General features: G+C 35.6%; 1 protein-coding gene across 1 annotated transcript in view; it reads left to right on the forward strand.

Annotated features, from left to right (window-relative positions):
• The window catches only part of BPNT2 (3'(2'), 5'-bisphosphate nucleotidase 2), a 34,967-nt gene extending 16,752 nt beyond the window's left edge, over positions 1 to 18,215 (forward strand). Inside the window, exons 2-5 of the mRNA XM_036999186.2 lie at positions 4,841 to 5,003; positions 6,029 to 6,124; positions 15,532 to 15,693; positions 17,208 to 18,215. Coding sequence (XP_036855081.1) covers positions 4,841 to 5,003; positions 6,029 to 6,124; positions 15,532 to 15,693; positions 17,208 to 17,479 — 693 coding nt within the window. The 3' untranslated portion in view covers positions 17,480 to 18,215. The remainder of the gene's footprint in view (positions 1 to 4,840; positions 5,004 to 6,028; positions 6,125 to 15,531; positions 15,694 to 17,207) is intronic.
• Positions 18,216 to 20,031: the final 1,816 nt, after the last annotated feature.

A 20,031-nucleotide genomic window follows, 5' to 3' on the forward strand; every position in this document is an offset into this window, starting at 1 on the left:
CTGCAGAAGCAGCTCTAAGAGAGAAATGTATAGCAACAAATGCCTACATTGAGAAAAAAAACTCAGCCTAATTTTCACCTCAAAAAATTAGATAAAGAATAAACTAAGCCCAAAGTTAACAGAAGGAAAGAAATAAAGACCAAAGCAGAAATACAAACTAGAAAAGCAGTAGAAAAATTAAGTGCTGGTTTTTTGAAAAGATAAAATTGACAAACCTTTAGCTAGACTAAGATAAAAAGAAGACTAAAATATATAAATTCAGAAATGAAAGGATGGACATTACAACTGATACCGCAAAATACAAAGGATCGTAACAGACTACTGTGAACAGTTGCACACCAAAAATTGGATAACTTAGAATAAACAGATAAATTCTTAGAAAAGTACAACATGCCAATATTGAGTCATGAAGAAATATAATATCTGAACAGACCTGTAACTAGTAAGGAGATGAATATAGATATCCACAAATGATAGTGTGAAAACTGGATATCCATAGTTATCAATAGCAAGAGAGTCAACAAAAATTAACTCAAAATGCATTAAAGATTTAAATGTAACACTTGAAGCCATAAAGCTCCTCCTTAGCAATGACTTTTTGGAAAGGACACCAAAAGCCCAGAAAACAAAAGCAAAAATAAGTGGGATAACATCAAACTAAAAAGCAGCTGTACAGCAAAGGGAACAACTAAATGAAAAGGCAACCCGTGGCATGGTAGAAAATATTTGCAAGTCATGTCTCTAATAAGGGGTTAAAATATCTAAAATACATACAAGAAACTCATTTAACTTAATAACAGAATAATAAATCAAATTTAAAAATCAGCTCAGGATGTGAATAGGCAGTTTACCAAACAAAGCATGCAAATGGCTTTGAAGTATATGAAAAGGTGTTCAACATCACTAATCATCCAAGAAATATAAATCAAAACCACAGTGAGGTAACACTCACACTTGTTAGGATGGCTGTTATCAAAAACATACACTTCTTGGCAAGGATGTAGAGAATAGGGAATGCATTATACTGTTGGTGGGAATATAAATTGGCACGGCCATTATGAAAACAGCATGGATGTTCTTCAGAAAATTAAGAAAACTAGAACTACCAAATGATCCAGCAATCCCACTTCTGGATATATGTCCAAATTAAATGAAATTGATATCTTGAGATGTCTGTGCTCCCATGTTCATTATAGTAATATTCACAATAACCAAGATACAGAAATGATAGATGGATAAGTGTCTGTTGATGGATAAGTGGATAAAGAAATTATATATACACACATATATATATATATATGTATATATACACACACACACACACATATAAACACAATGGAATGTTATTCAGCCATTAAGAAAAAAAATCCATTCCATTTGGGACAATATGGATGGACCTAAAGGGCATTACCCCAAGTGATTGCACAGTGTAACTTATGTATAGAATCTTTAAAAAAGAAAGTTGAACTGATATAAACAGTAGAATGATGGTTTCCACAGTCTGGGCCTGGGGGAAAAGGGAAGATATGGGTCCAGCGGTATAAATTTTCAGTTATAACTAAGTACTGAGGATCTATTGTACAGCAAGATGACTATGGTTGTATTGTATACTTGAAATTTGCTTAGGAGTAGATCTTAAGAGTACTTATCACCAAGAAAAAAAATAAGTAAGGCAATGGATACACTATTTAACTTAGTTGTGGTAATCATTTCACAGTGTATATGCATATCAAATCATCACCTTGTATACTTTTTTAAAAACATGACCCTTGAACAGTATGGGGATTAGGAACTACAACTTTCTGCTCAGTTGAAAATCCGTACGTAACTTTGACTTCCTTCAGACTGAACTATGAATAGTCTACTGTTGACAGGAAAACATACTGATAACAAACAGTGGATTAATACATATTTTGTGTTATATGTATACATACAATAAAGTAAGCTAGAGAAAAAAAAATGTGTTTCAACCTGTTACAGATCTCCAAAAATTTTCCAATAATTTATTGAAAAAAACTTGAGTGTAAGTGGACCCATGCAGTTCAAACTTGTTGTTGTGCAAGAGTCAACTATATATACAACTTTGTCAATTATACCTCAGTGAAGCTGGAGTGGGGTGGAGGAGCCAAAGTACTAGTGCCACAGTCTTAATTATTGTAGCATTAAAGTAAATATTGACAGCTGGTAAAGAAGGACATCTTACCATGTTATTTTTTTTTCCTCCTCTCCCCAGAGTGGCCTGATCTACTTCCAAAAAGGATTAAAAAAAAAAACAAAACAAAACCTTGTAGGGACTTTGATTGGAATTGGATTAAATCTATAGTTTACTTACCGGATAATTAACATCTTTACCATTTTTTTAAGTCAATTTTTTAAATATAGTTTAATTTTCTCTATAGTGTTTTTGCACATCTTGGATAGATTTATTTTCAGATATTTTATTTCTATTATCTTAAATGGTTTCAATTTTTATGCTAATTTTAAAAAAATTTTAATATAGTATGTGTAAAATGCTGTTGATTGATAAATACTGATCTTGTATCTGGCAACTTTGCTATATTCTCTTATTTATTTTATAATTTATCCACAAGTCCTTTGGGTTTTCTCATAATGACTCATTAGTTTCATATTATAATTTTGCCTCTTCTTTCTAATTAATCCTTGTTTATCCCCACACACCCGTCCTCTCCTTAGTTTTCTGCAGTGGCTAGGTAACCCTCTGCATATTGTTAACAGAGGTTGTGATAGAGGGCAGCTGACTCTGTTGCGCCTGTGTCCTTCACCATCTGGTTTCTATTACTTTGGAACCTCAGGTCTCATCTCCATCTGCTTTCTTTGTGGCTCACTCTGATCTAGCCATACCTGCCTCCTTGCTATATTCTGAACACACTGCGCATACTCCCACCTCAGGACCTTTGCATTCATTCCATGGACTGGAATGTGCTGCCTTCAGATACCTGCTAGCTTCACTTCCTTTCAATCTTCACTTTAATATCACCTCAGAAAGGCCTTCTATAGCTACCCTATCTTTTAAAACAACAATTTTATTGCAGCATTATATTATATATCATAGAATTAGCCCATTTCAGATACATAATTGTGCAGCCATCATAATTAATCAGTTATAGGACATATTCATCACCTAATAATATCCCTGAGTATATTTACTGATAATCCCTGTTGCCACCGTGTGCCCCAGGCAACCATTGACCTACTCTCTCCATTGATTTCCTATTTTGGACATTTTGCATAAATGGATTCATCCTGTATGTGATCTCATATCTTGCTTCTTTCACTTAGCATGATGTGTTTGGGGTTCATTTGTATTATAGTATGAATCAGCACTTCATTTCTTTTCATGGCTGAATAATAATTCTGTCGTATGGGAGTAGCATATTTTATTTATCCAAATGTCAGTTGATGGGCATTTGGTAGTTTCCAATTTTTGGCTGTTCTGAATAATCCTAGCCATACTGTCTTAAAAACTAACCCTTCTTCTATGCTTCTACAATACACTTCTGTTCTTCTCTGCTGTATTTTGTATCTTACCCCCTTACCAGTATCCGGCATTCCACACGTTTTCCTTATTTATCCTGTTTGTCATTTATCTCCTTCACTAGAATCTAAACTCCACAAAGGTATAGATTTTTGTTTCACACTGATCGCTGTTGTACATTGGACCTTGAAACTGTGTCTGTCATATAGTAGACAATCAGTAAAAATATGCTGAATCAATAAAGGAATAAGTGAATGGATGAATTGGATGTTTACTATATACTGTACTAAAAATATTTTAGGAGTCAAGTGGCTTGATGTTTGTGTGATAATTTGGGATATTTCAGTGTACTTTCCAGGGATTGCTGATAGTTGGAAGGTTTCCACCATGTGTAACTTTTTACTCATATATTCTCATTATAGGGTTGTTGTAATCACTTTGAAACTATAGTATGGGGTCTGGGCATGGCATCACATGCAGTATGAAAAAACCACAGTACCCCAGCGTCCTGTTGAGAGGTATTAGTCCCTAATTGAAATTTTTATTTGGGGGATATTTCTCTTGTGTGTGTATATTATGATCTGATATAGGAAGTCTTCTGATGAGGTAGTATTTGAATAAAGTCAGTTTGTTATTAACCTAATTCTAAGTGCAGTCAATTCTTAGATTTTTTATTACATATTTTAGATGATTAGATATTAGATATTTTAGATGATTACTTTTCTAGGACCTGTAGCTTAGCATTTATGAATTCTATTTTTTTTTTTTGAGAGGGCATCTCTCATATTTATTGATCAAATGGTTGTTAACAATAAAATTCTGTATAGGGGAGTCAGTGCTCAATGTACAATCATTAATCCATCTCAAGCCTAATTCTTGTCAGTCTCCAATCTTCTGAAGCATAATTATGAATTCTATTTTTAAGACATTATTTTTCAAGTCCATTGTTACTTTTCTCTTTACAGTTGCTTGTGTTCAGTGTTCTGTAACATTGTCAGTCTGTTTTTACACTTTAGAGCTATTACTTTTCATAACTATCATTAAGCTTTACATAGCCTGTTTCTTTGGTGCCTAGTTTCTCATTCTTTCTTTTTGGATTCTCTGTCTTGCTTAGACAACAAGCTGAGCTTGAGTATTAAGTTGGAAAGTACTTGAAGATGAGGTGTTGCTGGAATTTCTCTTACAGTGTATTTTAGCTTTGCAGTGAAATGCTTTGAAATAGATCCTGATTTACCTATTATCAATTTTTTTGTAATTTTGTCTGAAATGTTTTTCTCTTGTTTTCTTAGTGATTTTTTCTTACTTAAAATTTTTTAAACTGCCTTTTATCTGTTTTTGATGCAGATAAATACTGAAGAACATGTGGATGCAGCTGATGAGGAGGTTATCTTATGGGATCATAAGATACCTGAAGATATCCTGAAAGAAATATCCACTACTAAAGAGGTACCAGCAGAAAGTGTTACTGTCTGGATTGACCCACTTGATGCTACACAGGAATATACAGGTAATTTGAAAATTAAATTGATTCCAAACTTTGGGTTGCCATTATGTATCAGAGAAGCAGAATAAGGGCAAATGGTATATACATGGTAGTAAATATTTTACCAATTGGACACCACTTTTCCAATTAGATTTTAAGATGGCTGAATTAATGCAGTATAGATGAAATCTTTGGACTCAATGGGTTATTTTCAACCTTTATTCCCCCCAAAGTATATTATGACATGTTCCTGCTGGTAATAATGGCTCACTGTGTCACTGATTCTTCAGGGGAGGGACATTTTTAGTGGTCACAGCAACAAAATGGATACCTATTTATTGAAGTGTGTATTTATACTGATTTGTATTGATCTGTATGTTAAGGTATGCGTCGTTGAGGTATTTATTTAATAGCCAGAATACAGTATTTACTTATGACGTGGGGAATTTAGATTTTATTGTGTATACATTTATCCCTGAAATTCAAAATAGTAAATCCTAGGCACTCAGAGAGCAGGAAAGGGGCAAAACAGAGTCACCAGTTGCCCCCACCCCCATTTCTGTTCTCATCCTAGCTCAGATTTCATCTCTGTGGATCCTCTCCCATGCCTGTTTCTTACTCAGGTATTTAATTCTTGCTTTTTTTTTTTCTGTTGTCATATATATATATATATATATATCGATTGCTTATATATTTGTCTCCTAGATGGTAAATTCTCCGAATCTGGGGGCTTCTGCTTTTTAACTTTTGCATTCTGCTTCTTAAGCATTGAACTTGAACCATAATAGACACCTCCTAGGAACTATTTGGAGAACAGGGAAAAGATAGTAGGCGGGTTTATCTAATAGTCACTGAAATTACAAACAGTATTTTACAAGAATATTAGAAATATAATAAAAATATGGGCTATTGAGTGGTTTGTTTATAAAAAGTTTTTCCTAAATTGAGGTAAGCTTGATGATACGTGACAGTCCAGTCTAAACTTGAATTTTAAATTTAACCTTAAAATCAAAAAGGATTTTAATATTTTTAAAATTTTTTTCTCATAGAGGATCTTCGAAAATATGTCACTACAATGGTGTGTGTGGCTGTAAATGGTAAACCTGTGCTAGGAGTAATACATAAGCCATTTTCTGAATACACAGGTAAGGAATATAGTAGAGCTTTCAAGAGTTAATCATTTGTTTTATAATACTTTATTAAGTCACTTATTTAGTCATTTGTTATTGACTCATTTGTCTACAGTACTTACTGTCCTGTCAGAATCTCAGCTGTAGCTCAATAATTATTATCAATTCCCTACTCTCCCTCACCACTGACTTCACTGGATCCAGTGAGGATTTTGTTGGTGGTACACATGATAAAGCAGAGCTTTCTAAACTTTCTTTAGAGGGTAGAAACTCTGTTAAATGAAGATGAGAGGTTCTTAGTGTGTTGGGGAATACACTGGGCATGCATAGGCTCTCTAGCAGCAGAGGTCCTGTCTGTTTCTCTCATGCTTTGGGAATAAGGTCCAGGGCCCTTACACATTGGATTCTATGTGAATTCTGAGATCCACCATGAAGTGGACTTAACTCAAATCTGTCATACTGTTAAGGGAATAAGCTTGATATTGTGGTGGTTAAGGGCAGTACCAACCTCAGCATCAAAAGTGGATGGTGACATTGTGAGTCCTAATCATCAGGCTAATTTGTGGATGCAGCTCATTTGTGGAGTCATGTGTGTACTAGCCATCAGACACCCTTCAGAGCTCCTTTGGACCCTTGTTTCCCAACTTGATGTACTCACGGTTGTTAGGTTCTTGCAGTTGACAGATCAGATGCATGATGGTCATGTTGGGAGTGAAAGTGTGGAAAACCATGCCAAAGAACTTCCCATTCAGCTCAGGAATGACCTTGCCCAAAGTCTTCCCAGTGCTAATGAATCCTGGGATGATATTTTGGTACCACCACAGCCACTTACTGTGGTCTGCCAGAGAAACTAGCCATGGTCTTCCAGACAGCAGTGATGGCATGGACTGTGGTTACAAGTCCATGATGATCCTGCCATAAGCTGTCATGGTAGAGAAACTGAAGGAAACAGTTAGTGGTGTAAGCAGTACTGCTGCCAGTCTGAGGGGAATGTCATGCTTTTCCTTGTGGTAACTCCCATCAAAAACTTGGGGCAAGGATTATGGCTCTTTTGGTTATACTGGTCTCTAAGATGATGATGTTCCTGATTGTACAGTATCTGTTTTGTCAGTGTCAAAAGCAGTCCTAATGACCAGGTGTACTGGGTTGAATAATGTCCCTCTCAAATTCATGACCACCCCTGAATTAGTTTCCTACGGCTGCCATTAAAACAAAACAAAACACAAACTATGTGTTTTTAAGCCAGAGACATATAGTCTTATCATGTTTTTGGAGACTAGAAGCCCAAAATCAGGGTGTTAGCAGAGCCATGCTCTCTCTGAAACCTGCAGGGGAGAATGCTTCCATGTGTTGTTCTTAGCTTCTGGTAGGTTGTCAGCAATCCATGGTGTTGTCCCTTTGCTTGTAAACATGAAGCCATCTCACCCTCCATTTTAATGGCATTCCTTATTTGTGTTTCTGTGTCTCTTCTCTTCTGATAAAGACCCTAGTCAGAATGGGTTAAGAGCCCACCCTACTCCAGCATGACCTCATCTCAATTTAGTAATCTACAATGATCTTGCTTCCAAATAAGGTCCGATTCTGTGCTGGGGGTTAGGTCTGCAACATACCTTTTTGGGGAGCACAATTCAACTCATAAGAATTCGAAACTTCAGAATGTAACCTTATTTGGAAAAAGGTCTTTGCAGATGTAATTAAGGTTTAAATCAAGATGAGGTCATCCTGGATTAGGATGGCCCTTAAACCAGTGAGAGTACCCTTCTAAGAAACAGTAAACAGACAAAACGGGATGGATAAGACAGTGTGACGGTGGAGGCAGCCTGGCATGATTCATATAAGCCAAGGAACACTAAAGATTGTTGCCAGCCACCAGAAGCTTGGAGAGCGTCAGAACAGATTCCTCCTAGAGCTTCTAGAAGGAACAAACCCTCTCAACATTCGATTTGGACTTCTTACCTCAGGCTGTGAGAAAATAGATTTCTCTTATGTAAGCCACCAGTTTGTGCTACCTTGTTAGGGCAGCCCTAGGAAGCTGATACACCCAGCATCCATACAGTTCTATGGGTACTTCAGCCTTCCCCACTGTGTCTTAGTGGTGTGGCTAACACTACATAAAAGGCTGTCAAGTGGAAAGAAACAGAGATAAGGCTGTTTCTGATTACTCTAAATTTATGTGCATTGCAGAGTAACCTTGTTACTAAAATCTAGCTGCTCTGAGAGAAGCTAACATACACTTGAGTGTTGGTTCTGTATTTCGAAACCAAATTTTCTTTGTGCTTATCTGACCTTTTATTTCCTTTGCATAATCAGGTAGTACTTACAGTTAACTTGATGAGATACAGAAGATTTATGTGGTAACTATGGTAATTTGCCTTAAGATTAATTACATAATTGCTTTATGGATTGCTTTCACCTATTTCCTTTACTCTTTACTGCATTGGTTAGAATGTAAGTTAGGCTACTAATATAGGCAGGCCACTGTAGTAATATACACCCAAATACAGGAAATTGAACAAAATAGTTTCTCTTTAACAATTTTATAGGCAGACCAAAGCTGCCATGGCAGCTCCGTCATGCCAGCCACACAGACCATTCTCTCTTGCAGCTTTGCTGTACTAAATTTTGTTGCCCTCCTCTGCATGACTGAGGATGGCTCTACTGCCACATCCACATTCCACCAATGGAGAAGGTTAAAAAGGGAAACAAGGGGGGACGTTTTTCACTCCACGTGTGACCTCTGAGTTCTGCACATCACTTCATCTCACATCTCATTGATCAAAATATAGCAAGAACCCAGCTGGAAGCTAAAAAATGTAGTCTTCATTTTTAGTGACCAGCTGGAAACTAAAAAATGTAGTCTTCATTTTTAGTGACCACCTAAAATGAAATTCAGGGATTCTTCACTTAGAGAGAATATTGTGATATTGGAGTATAACTTGGCAGTACAGCTGCTCTTAGTAGATCTCATGAGGGAGGAATACAATTGCTATTAGTACTTCCACTTCCCATATGATATGAGACTCAGAAACTTGATACATTTCTTAGTCTCATTCAGCTAAATTAGAAGGGGAATCAAGCTCATGAATTTTATGCAAATCAATATATCACACCACTTTCATAATAACTCCTTGACTCCTAACATAATAGTGTTTGACAATTTGCAATATACTTATGTTATCTCACTTAAAGTTTTCAGAAACTGTATAATGGAAAACATTACTCTGTTTTTTTATAGAGGAGAAAAGGGGCTTAGCACCTCTTATGAAAACCATGCAGTTCAAAATGTTGCAGCAAAAGCTAACTATTCCTTATTAATATCTCACATTTGTTTTGTATTTTCACAGTTTATGAAGTGTATTGACATAAATTCATTTCAGCCTCAAAATAATTGGTCATTTTAAGGGAGAGACTAAGGATAATGCCCTTTTAAAGAAAAATTTATTCCATAAGAATATATTAACTACTACCCCCCCCCCCCAATCTTAGGTTTACTTCCCTTAAAACAAGTCAAAAGTCTCTAACTTAGGAACAAGTTGAGTTCCCAAAATGTCTTTGTAACTTAGTAATAAAATGCACTACTCTTCTCTGATGGAGCTGATTGCACAACATGCTGGTACTTAAGATGCTTGCTAGTCAACAACCATTCCAAAAGAATCAGTAAGTCCTTAATTAGGTGTGGGTTGACCTTCCAGTCCTGGATCAAAGGTTTGTTCAGCTTGTGTTCTCTTTTTGGACTATTATTTTCAGGTCTAGACTGTATATTGCTGTTGGCAGAATACCAAGTATTGTATGTTTACAAAAATTTAGCCACTCTTAACTCTCATGAGAGCTAGATATTATTTTTGGCAGCAGTTAGAGCAGAGCTGATCAAAATTCTTATCAGACTTCATTAAAATTAATTCAACTGTGAAATTCTTAGAAGCAGGAGATTCTTGAATAGTATTTTAATGACGTAATGTTTAAATATGTAAGTGAAGTATGTCCACTCTGGAAATTTGTAGCAGTTAAAGACTTTAAAATGTCTAAAGTCTGGGTGCAAAGTACCAACCACTTTATATCCTGTTGAACTTTTCTTTTATCATGTCTTACAGATAGAATAAACACATTCTGTTAGTTGCTACTTCATCACTGTTAAGCACCTACTGTATTTTTTAAGGTGTTTAAAATAATTTGTCCATATGTGTGTTAGGACTACATATATTGAGATTCTATGTAACATAAAATATTAAGTTGGTACCAGAATAATTTTAGAAAAGAATTACTATCTGCTAAGCTGTACTGTCTTATCCTCTTATACAATACTGACCTCTAGAGATACAGCATTGTAAATTCAGTTAGTAAAACTTTCTTTAATCATTTCTAAGAATAATTTAGAGGAATTTTTTTTTCCTCTTTTTTTATTTTTATTATGAATAATTTCAAAGAAACAAAATTATAATGAATTTACCTACATTTAGCAGTTGATAAAATTTTATATATTTGCTTCCTTTTTCTTTTCTTTTTTTTTGCCTTTGTACTTAAAAAAAAATAACCAGAATCATGACATTCTACCCCTGTATACTTCAGTATGCATTTATAAAATGGACATGTTTCTACAGAAGAGCAATATTATTAATATAATAATAAAATTAATCATTCCCTAATTGATGTAATACTCACATTTCTCCCACTTGTTCCTAAAGTGGAGTTTAAAACTGGTTACTTCAAACCAAGGTCCAGTTAGATGACAAGCATTTCTTTTGTTTGTTAGGCTGTTATATTAATTCTTATCATCTGGAGCAACCTCCAGTCCCATTTTCCTAACCAGGTTGGCTTGTTGAGATCAGGTCAGTTGTCATAGAATGTCCTGCCTTTCATATTATCCCGATTATTTTCTCAGTGTGTTCTCATGCAACTTGCTTATTTTTCATCCTCTTTTTCTTAAAAACTGCAATTAGGTCTGAAGCCTTGATTGGATTCAGGTTGACCATTTTTGTCAGTAATACACTGTAGGTTATTCTTCATGTACTTCCTTACCACACCATTTAACATCTCATCTCACTGTGGTGATGCCGCGATGGTTGAGGCACTCATGACCAGATCTCTCAGTTACAAAATTATTTAATTCTCTTGCTACCAGCAAGTAATCAAGAGAGAGATTTTTGGCACCAGTATATCTTTAACATAATAGTTTTAAGATCTATTAAAGATATAAAATGGGATTTACTAATTCTGTTGTTTATGTAAACTAGAATTGCATAGAGAAACTTCTCTTCAACTGGAGTTACTTATTTATCCTTGTCTCTCAACTCACTGGCCTGTTCCGTGGTGAGTGGAATGAGAAAGAAAGGATATATGTTTAGCTCTTTTCCTTCACCAGTTTTCAAATAAGGAATAAAGTAAAAACTACTTCCAGTGGGAGCAAAATGTTATTTCTTTGGGAAGGAGCCGACTTTCTTCTTTTTTTTTTTTTCTTTTTAAAATTTATAGTCAAAATTAGGTTAAATTTTAACCTACGATCTCCTATATTTTTATATTATTGAAACTACAGTTATTATTTAGCAAGTTAAATTTGTTCTTTTTGTTTTTTTTACTGACAAACATTAATAGATATTTTTTTAACCATTTTATAGTCCTTTTGCTTTAGGTACTATCTGCTGGTTCTTTCCTATGAGCAGCAATTAAATTAGCTTATTTTAGCCTCTTCTTGACCAGCCCCATTTTAGTTAATCATGTCTTTTTTGATGTTTATCTTTATGCTCTACTATTCAACTCTTGAGATTTAAGTGGTACTCTGGGCCTCATCCACCAACTATGAGATAACATTTTATACACTTTTATCTCTGGTATCCTCTTAAATCTACAGTTAAATTTATTCAATGCTAACCAATAGTGCTTTTGCCATGAGAGTTCCTCAGTCATCCTTTGGTTGAATAAAGCTTATTCATCTTCAGAAGAGCTAACTCATAGATGTGAAATTACCTGAGTTCCTAACATGTTAAAAGCTTTTCCTGTACCCTGGTACTTGAAAGATGACTTGACTAGATACAAAATCCGTGGTTCACTCTGTATTCATTTCGTAGGGCAGCTATAACAAGACTAGGTGGCTTAAAATAAGAGAAACTTACTCTCTCACCGTTCTGGAGGCCAGAAGTCTGCTCTCAGTTTATTGGCAATGTTGCACTCCCCATGAAGACTCAAGGGAAGAACCCTTGTCTCTTCCAGCTTTGAGGGCTGCAGGCATTCCTTGGTGTTCCTTAACCTTTAGATACATTACTCCAATTTATGCCTCTGTCTTCACATTTTCTTTCTCTGTACTTCTGTGTCTCCTTTTCTTATAAGAACACCAGTCATTCAGTTTAGGGCCCATTCTAATCCAGTATGACCTCAACTTTAATTACATATCAGAAGACCCTATATCCAAATGAGGTCATGTTCTGAAGGTTCCAGGTAAATGGGAAATTTGCTAGATACTGTTCAACCCACTACACTCTCTTTTCTTGGTTAACTGGTAGGAACTGTTGAACTGGTATAATAATAACTATGTTGGGTGCATATTGAATCTTTTGGAAAGAAGACTGAAAACCAGATTTTCTTTCCTTTATAAGTAGCTTGGTCTTTTTACCTGGAGTGCCAACTTAATCTTTAAAGTCTGATAATAGAATTATTCTGTATCTCAGATTCCGAGTTGACATTCTGGGAGGATGTCTCTTATTTCAGGGGCATTTTTGTTGAATCATAATTTTAAAGATTAGTTTTACTTCATTATTTTGTTTTTCTTTTTCAAGGACTCCTAATGTACATAGTATCTTTCATTGGCTTCTGTGTTTTCTCTCATCCCTTTTATCTGTTTACTTGTTTCACATATTCTTTCCTTTTCTCATTTCTCATTATGCTCTTGGACAAATCTGTTGTCTTTTATGTATCCTGTGACATAGTGCTAAGTCTTCATTGATTTTACCCTTTTTTTCTCAGTTTTTTTCTTGTATTATATGAGTACCTGTAACCAAGTCCAAGCTCATTCCACTCACCACACAACAGGCCAGTGAGTTGAGATACAAGGTGTTGGGCCAAGAAAAGTGAGTGCATTCAGAAAGCCAGCAGATCAAGAAGATCGTGGACTCATGTCCTACAGCACCATCTTAACTTGGGGTTGATTGCAAGCTGCTTTTATGTTAAGGAAGAAGGGAGGAGTGGGAAGAGCTTAAGGTCAGGTGGTGGCAGTTGACAACCTCAGACATCTGGTCATCAGCAAGGGGCTGGGAGGGTTGTGAAACTCCTTGTACTTGGTTAGTTGACTTCCATTGACATGATTCTGGTTATAGGGTTCCTATAAGTCCTGGACAAAACAGTCATCATTTTTGTACATACTTCCTTATCTCCTCAGGGGAGGGGAGGTTCTGGTAAGGGGCTGTTTGTATCATCTTTAAGTCATGATCAGAATTCCGTTTGATGATTGAACCAGCCTGCGTGCAGGGCTGCAGGGTTGCACAGAAGCTTTTTGATCGAAAGATTAAGGCAGCAAAGGGCACAGATACAATATGAAGACTGAGGTGCCAAGATTTTTCACCCTGTTACTGTCCCATTTCATATTTTCCTGTTGTTTATCCATTGTTTCTGAGTTTGTTTAAAGTTTTATTTTTTGTTGCTTATTTATTTATTTTTAATGATGTCAGAATGTTGTGTTATAGTTTAACTCTGCTATGTAGGTAGAAATTTTCAAGTAGTCTGAAATGTTTTAATCTTCATTCTCAGGGTTTTCTTAGTTTTTTCAGTGCACATTTGCAGTTTTACATTTCTTACAGTGGAGCCAGCTACTATGAAATCAGTGGAAGAGTGGTGACAGAAAGGAGTTGGGATGATTCTCAGTTCCAGAGCTTTCTTTTCTGTTAACACAAGGATGGCATTATTTTTATTATCAAGCATCTTTTTTTCTTCACATTTCTTCTTTCTTGTTTGATCCTACCTTGTTTCAGGAGGGCCCTTCTCTTAAACCCACCCTTCTCATTAGTTCTATTTTCTGTTTCCCCAATTTTCTGCCTTTGAGAGATGTTCTAAAAGATACACATCTCATATGCTTTCAACACTTTGCTTTTGGTTCCATGTCTTCTTACTGCTTATGGTCAGTTTCAGGCCTACATTCAGTAGTTCTCAGTTTAGCTGGAAACTATTCCTTCTGGGGAGAAATCTTGGCTGATGTTATCTGAGTTCTTTCACTACTGAGAGTCCTTTGACCTCTTGACCTCTGTGAAGTCCCTGCCATATTCCCCACACTGGGCATGGCTGCAGCCAAGCCACTCTGCTGATCTTCAGTGTTTACTCCTCTTCTTTCTCTTAAATTTGTGTTTGTAGCTATCCTCTGTCTCTTGCTTATTCTTTAGGTATTGATTAAGGTATTTTTATTTTCTCTCCTTGTTGCTATGTGTGATTTTTAAAAAGAAGTATGAGGAGAGTGAGAGACTGCCATTATCATTAGGGACCTCAGATACCCAGACTAATTGTTTTGATTTTTCCTGCAGCCAGGAATAAGTGGTGGTGCTGCTGGTTTTGGTGCTAGCCCCAGTGGACATGTATTTATCCCATAGTGAGTGACTGCTAGAACATCAATCCAATAGGGATATTCTGAGTTTTTTTTCCTTATGTAGTTTGGTAGTTAGTGAAGAAAACTTCCCAACCAAGAACCAATATTTCAAACCCTCTTTGGGGTTTTCTCACCTTAATAAGTTTTCTTTTTTTTAATAAAAGAGATTTTAATAAAAAGCTTTTTTTATATGCTCTGATAAAGCAGATATGTAAACCTAACTCACTTACCTCTTTAACTATTTATATTTACAAAACTCCTTAAGAGATTGAGCCAATATACAAGTAATTGAAAGCACAGATATATCAAATGTAGAGGTAGAACACTTATAGAAAACTCTGTGTTAAATTTTGAATTATCTTGGGCATTAAATTGTGCCTGTGTCATAGGTTGTCACCAGTTGGGATGCCCAGGAGTTAGACCTTCAGGCAGAGACAAGCATGCAGGATGTTCACGAGGGAGTGCTCTTGAGATAGATTTGTGAAGGGGTGGCAAGGATGCAGGATTAGGTGTAGGCAGAAGTTGAGTTGTAGTGTGATCCCCCTGAAGACTCTGCGACTACCACCCCACAAAGAGCTCTAGAGCCTGGAGGTTCTGCCAAGTATGTAATAGTTATTATCTCTGGTGGAGCAGGAGTACATATCCTGTTTTAGCTTTGTCATAATAATGCCTACTTTAGGAAAAAAAAAAAAGTATTACTCTTGTCCTCAGAAAAATAAATAAAGCCTTCAGTTTTGGGAACAAAATGAAAATAATTGAAGTAATTCTGTGGAAAAGGGTATTTTTTCAGTCAAATTGTGGTACTTCGGTTCTAGTTTTAAAAGCTGCAGTGCTGTTAATGGGTACTGCATTTGCCTTTCAGCATGGGCAATGGTAGATGGTGGGTCAAACGTGAAAGCCCACACTTCCTACAACGAGAAGACCCCAAGGATCGTTGTGTCACGCTCCCATTCAGGAATGGTTAAACAAGTTGCTCTTCAGACTTTTGGAAACCAGACTACAATTATCCCTGCTGGCGGTGCTGGTATGTCCCCCCTCCTCTGAGATGCCTGTAAAGTGTTCCCAGCATGGCCAGGCACGTCAGGAGACAGATGGTTGTCCTGTGCTCAAGAAAGAAGTGAAAATAGATAGTGTACTTTCCAGACAGGCATGAGTACCTACTTGCTTCTCTGTACGGTGGGATTTCAGTCACATGTCTTCTGATTAGAAACAGTCTCCCAGTAGAAACAATCCCACAACAGTGATTTCTGTTCCTTGAATACCTCAAAGACATCTTATGTCAATGATGTACTTATAATTATCCCTGCTGATGGTGCTCATATGTTCCTCTTGGTGGTTTTTACATATGATTTAATTTCAGAGTAACTGGAGGGATATCAGGGAGAGAAGGAAAGATAAGCACATTATGGTGCCTCATATGGCAGGATGCCAAGGAACATCGTAAGTGCTATTAGAATGGCCAATCCTTGGGTCACTGTTAACACCCTGAACCCCTCAGCTTGCATGTCTGGGATGAGCCAGAAAAGAGTCTAGTGCCCACCCTACTTAATGTATATTCTGCACTATTACATTACCTATGGTGTAGGTCAAGTGTCAGCTGACTTTTTCTTAAAGGCTAGATAGTAAATATTTTAGGCTTTATGAGTTACATATGGTCATTACTGCATACTCTTCTTTGATACTTACATTTTTTAACTTCCCTTTAAAAATATAAACAGGCATTCACAACTTGAGGGACATATAAAAACAGGCCATGGCCTGGAGTTGGCTCGTGGGCCAGTTGCCCACCCTTGTTTTAAGTGCTGTTTAAAGTGACAGAAGTGTTATCATTCAAATATATAGCAAATTATGATCTGGAACATTTGTGTTTGAAGACCTTTTCAGCACAGTATTAAAGGGAAAAGTAATGCTTAGTAACTTTTAAGCCTCACAATTTTAATGTACTGATTACATATATCTGCCTTCCTTTATATGACTTCCTTATTTTCTTACAGGCTCCCCATTAGGTTGGTTAAAAAAGATAATGTCCAAAACATTCAGTAGGAATGGGATAAACCAAATTCTAGACCCAGTTTCTTCTGCATTGTTTTATTTGAAAAATTCTTTTTACAAAAAAGAAAAGTTAGTAGTGTTATTTGTGTTCTCTTCTTTTAAATCTGGCCTTACTAGATACTCAAGTGAATCCTGTAGTGATGAGCTTCAGTATTATATTCCATAGGAAATGATACATAGTGAATGTAGCATTCGGAAAAAAACCAAAGTAGATTTAAATTTAAAAGATTATAGACATATATTTGGTTATACTTGAGAATAGCTTAATAAGTTACTTTATAGTATTTTTTGCTTATTTGGGTCTAATGTCTGTGCTGTTACTTTAAAAAAAGGAACTAAAAATAATTTAGACTTATTAGTTGCAAAGATAGTTCAGAGAACTTCTGCACACCCTGTACTCCTATTTTTAACAGTTTTCTCAAAAAAGGAAGCTTGATTTCTTTAAAAATCTTTTTAACAGTAACTTAAATTCTGTTTATCTTTTAGGTTATAAAGTTTTAGCGCTCTTGGATGTACCCGATAAGAGTCAAGAAAAAGCTGATCTATATATCCACGTGACATACATCAAAAAGTGGGATATATGTGCTGGCAATGCAATCCTAAAAGCCCTTGGGGGGCATATGACTACCTTGAGTGGTGAAGAAATCAGTTACACTGGTTCTGATGGCATTGAAGGTGGGCTCCTCGCCAGCATCAAAATGAACCACCAAGCTCTGGTCAGAAAACTCCCAGATCTAGAGAAGACAGGACATAAATAAGCAAAACATAGGTCACAGCTCTTCCAGAGCTGAATGGTAGCCTGAAACGCTGGAGGCTTCAAAGCATCAGTGGAGACTATGCATGGTTAAGGCCATCCCGAACTTTTGAAAGTATTTATGAAGCATCAGAGACATATTTTCCCTGTAATAAGATGCAAGATTAGGGAAAATGGGTTGCTTCGTGTCTCAAGTATTGTCTTTATTTTTGAGACTATTTTCATACAGTTGTCATACACAAGGCACATATATATATATACATGTACATATGTGTGTGTGTATATATATTTGTGAATTAAAATCTAAAGCTGAGTCCATATTGTTATGAGTCACCATTTTAACACATCATGAATCTTCACTGTTTGTTAGTAATTTCATATAGAATTTAGCTGAAGAAAGGATTGATTTTGTGTAGATGTTTAATATTACTTTACAATTATATCATAAAAAATAAATAATTGGGGATTTTCTACCCCAATTCAGATGGAAAGCACAAGAAGCCACATATTCATTAACATGCAACAAATGCTCTATTTATCTGTTATTGAATGTTTCTTATGGATTAAAATACAGAAAGCTAAAATTGTTTTTTCTTTGTAATTTTAATAACAGGTTAACCAGATAGTAGAGAATATAGGCATATGAAAGCCGTGTCGTAATTTCTGTGTATGTATGTTTTGTTTGGGAGGTTTTGATTTTTTTTGTTTTATAAGGTATGTTTGTACCCATGGGTTCACCATTTCTGCTATCTTGCTGTTGGTTTTCATTTGCCCTGTGGATAGTGCATGGTTGCATCCCTTCGCTCTTGACCAACAGTTAGTCTTTAACTTGTAAGGTTTGGATTAAGGTTTCAGGGTTAGCACTAGGATTTTTGGTACATTTCTCATTAGGGATAAATTATGCTCTAAAGCAACAAATACAAATGATTCTATAATTGAGTTATTTGACATTACATGAATTGAACTGGCTTTTGTTATTTTCAAAAGTTTTGTTTTAGTACTTTAAAAAAAATTTGCCAGGTTTTTATATACAGATTTTCTAATTATCAAGAATGAGTTATAGTTGCTCTTGCTATGGTTGCTTTTATTCCTAACTTAAACATACTCTCAAAAGTAGTAACTTTTGAGATACTTTATAGTTCCCTTAAAATTAAAATAATGAAGTTTAAATTTACTTTTTGAAGATTTTTTTTTCCTATTGAATATGCAGAATCTGGCTGGAAGAAAGTCTGTGGCATATTCACTGTGTCACTGTAATGAGAACCTTGCTCTGTGAACTCTTTCATTGGGATGTCTGATTTCTCTCAACGTGATATCTAGAAATTTCATGTATACAAATACCATTATTTAATGTGATTTTTTTTCCTTGCATTCTATAACACACTGGTAAGGAGAGAGATTTCTCATGGTTTCTTTTTAAAAAAATTCTAACTGTAAAACAACTTTCCACTTATTTTCCTATCTTGGAGGTAAAATTGACCAAAGAATGGATATCCTCACCTGGCGAATGTGCATACAACTGTAGGTCTGCGTATCATACTGTCCAAAGCCCTTTAATTCCTCATTAGGGAATTGAATATAGTATGAGGCACATATTTCTACCCAATGTCTAGCAAATGGTCACAGATATGATAGAGTAGTGTGGGCCTCAGTATATAGGATTTTGTTCAGTGAAAATTGATACGAAGTTTTGGAACACTTGATATTTAAACAGGACTTAGGAATTCGGAACAGGATATTCAAGACCTTATCTTTTTACTCTGCAATGAGATGAGAAAATCCTTTTTCTCTCATGAGAGATGGCAAAAGCATAAGCTGTTTCCAGAGTCTTATAATAAAAGCATTTATTTTCATTGTAGAAAGAGGACTGCCATATCAGGAAATGGGATTTAATTAGAGGGCTTTTTCCCCAATATTATATGGAAACTTTCTGATTTAATGAAAATGAAACAAGTTCATATTAACAAGCATGATTGCTTTGCTTTAATTTCTCATTTCATTAAGCTGCATGTAGATGATGATTTTGTGAAGGGCTTGTGTTGTGTGCAAAAATTAAGATATTGGCCGACAGTTAAATGCTTTATTAGGTGTAGTCTAATTACTAAAGAATTTTTAAGTTTTAAGCTTTTACGAAAAGTTCATTTAAAATTTTTGTTTCTAAAAATCAGTATACATTACAGAACTAATATAAATACCAAAAACAGTGTTTATATTTATTTATATGAGACATTATTGTGCCAGAACATACAAGGAAAACACCTTCCTGAATACTTGAGGCATGTAATATCTCCCAGAATTACATAAATACAGTTTCTGAAATGTAGCAAAATAACTAGAATTTAACTTCGAGTGACCCTTAGGTCCCTACCTCCTGGTCTTCCCTTTCCCTCATCTTTGCCCTTATTTAGAGGATAATTTTCTCTCAGAACTGAGTTTTGTACATCTCACGTTAGTAGAAGCAGGAACATCAGTAACCTCAGTATTCCTTAGCTGCCCTTGTTCTTTGCCCCTTCACCCAGCTTGTTCCCTATCTTCCTAGCCCATTGACATTCCTTT

Source organism: Manis javanica, chromosome 2 (assembly GCF_040802235.1).
Source record: "Manis javanica isolate MJ-LG chromosome 2, MJ_LKY, whole genome shotgun sequence".
NCBI lineage: Eukaryota > Metazoa > Chordata > Mammalia > Pholidota > Manidae > Manis > Manis javanica.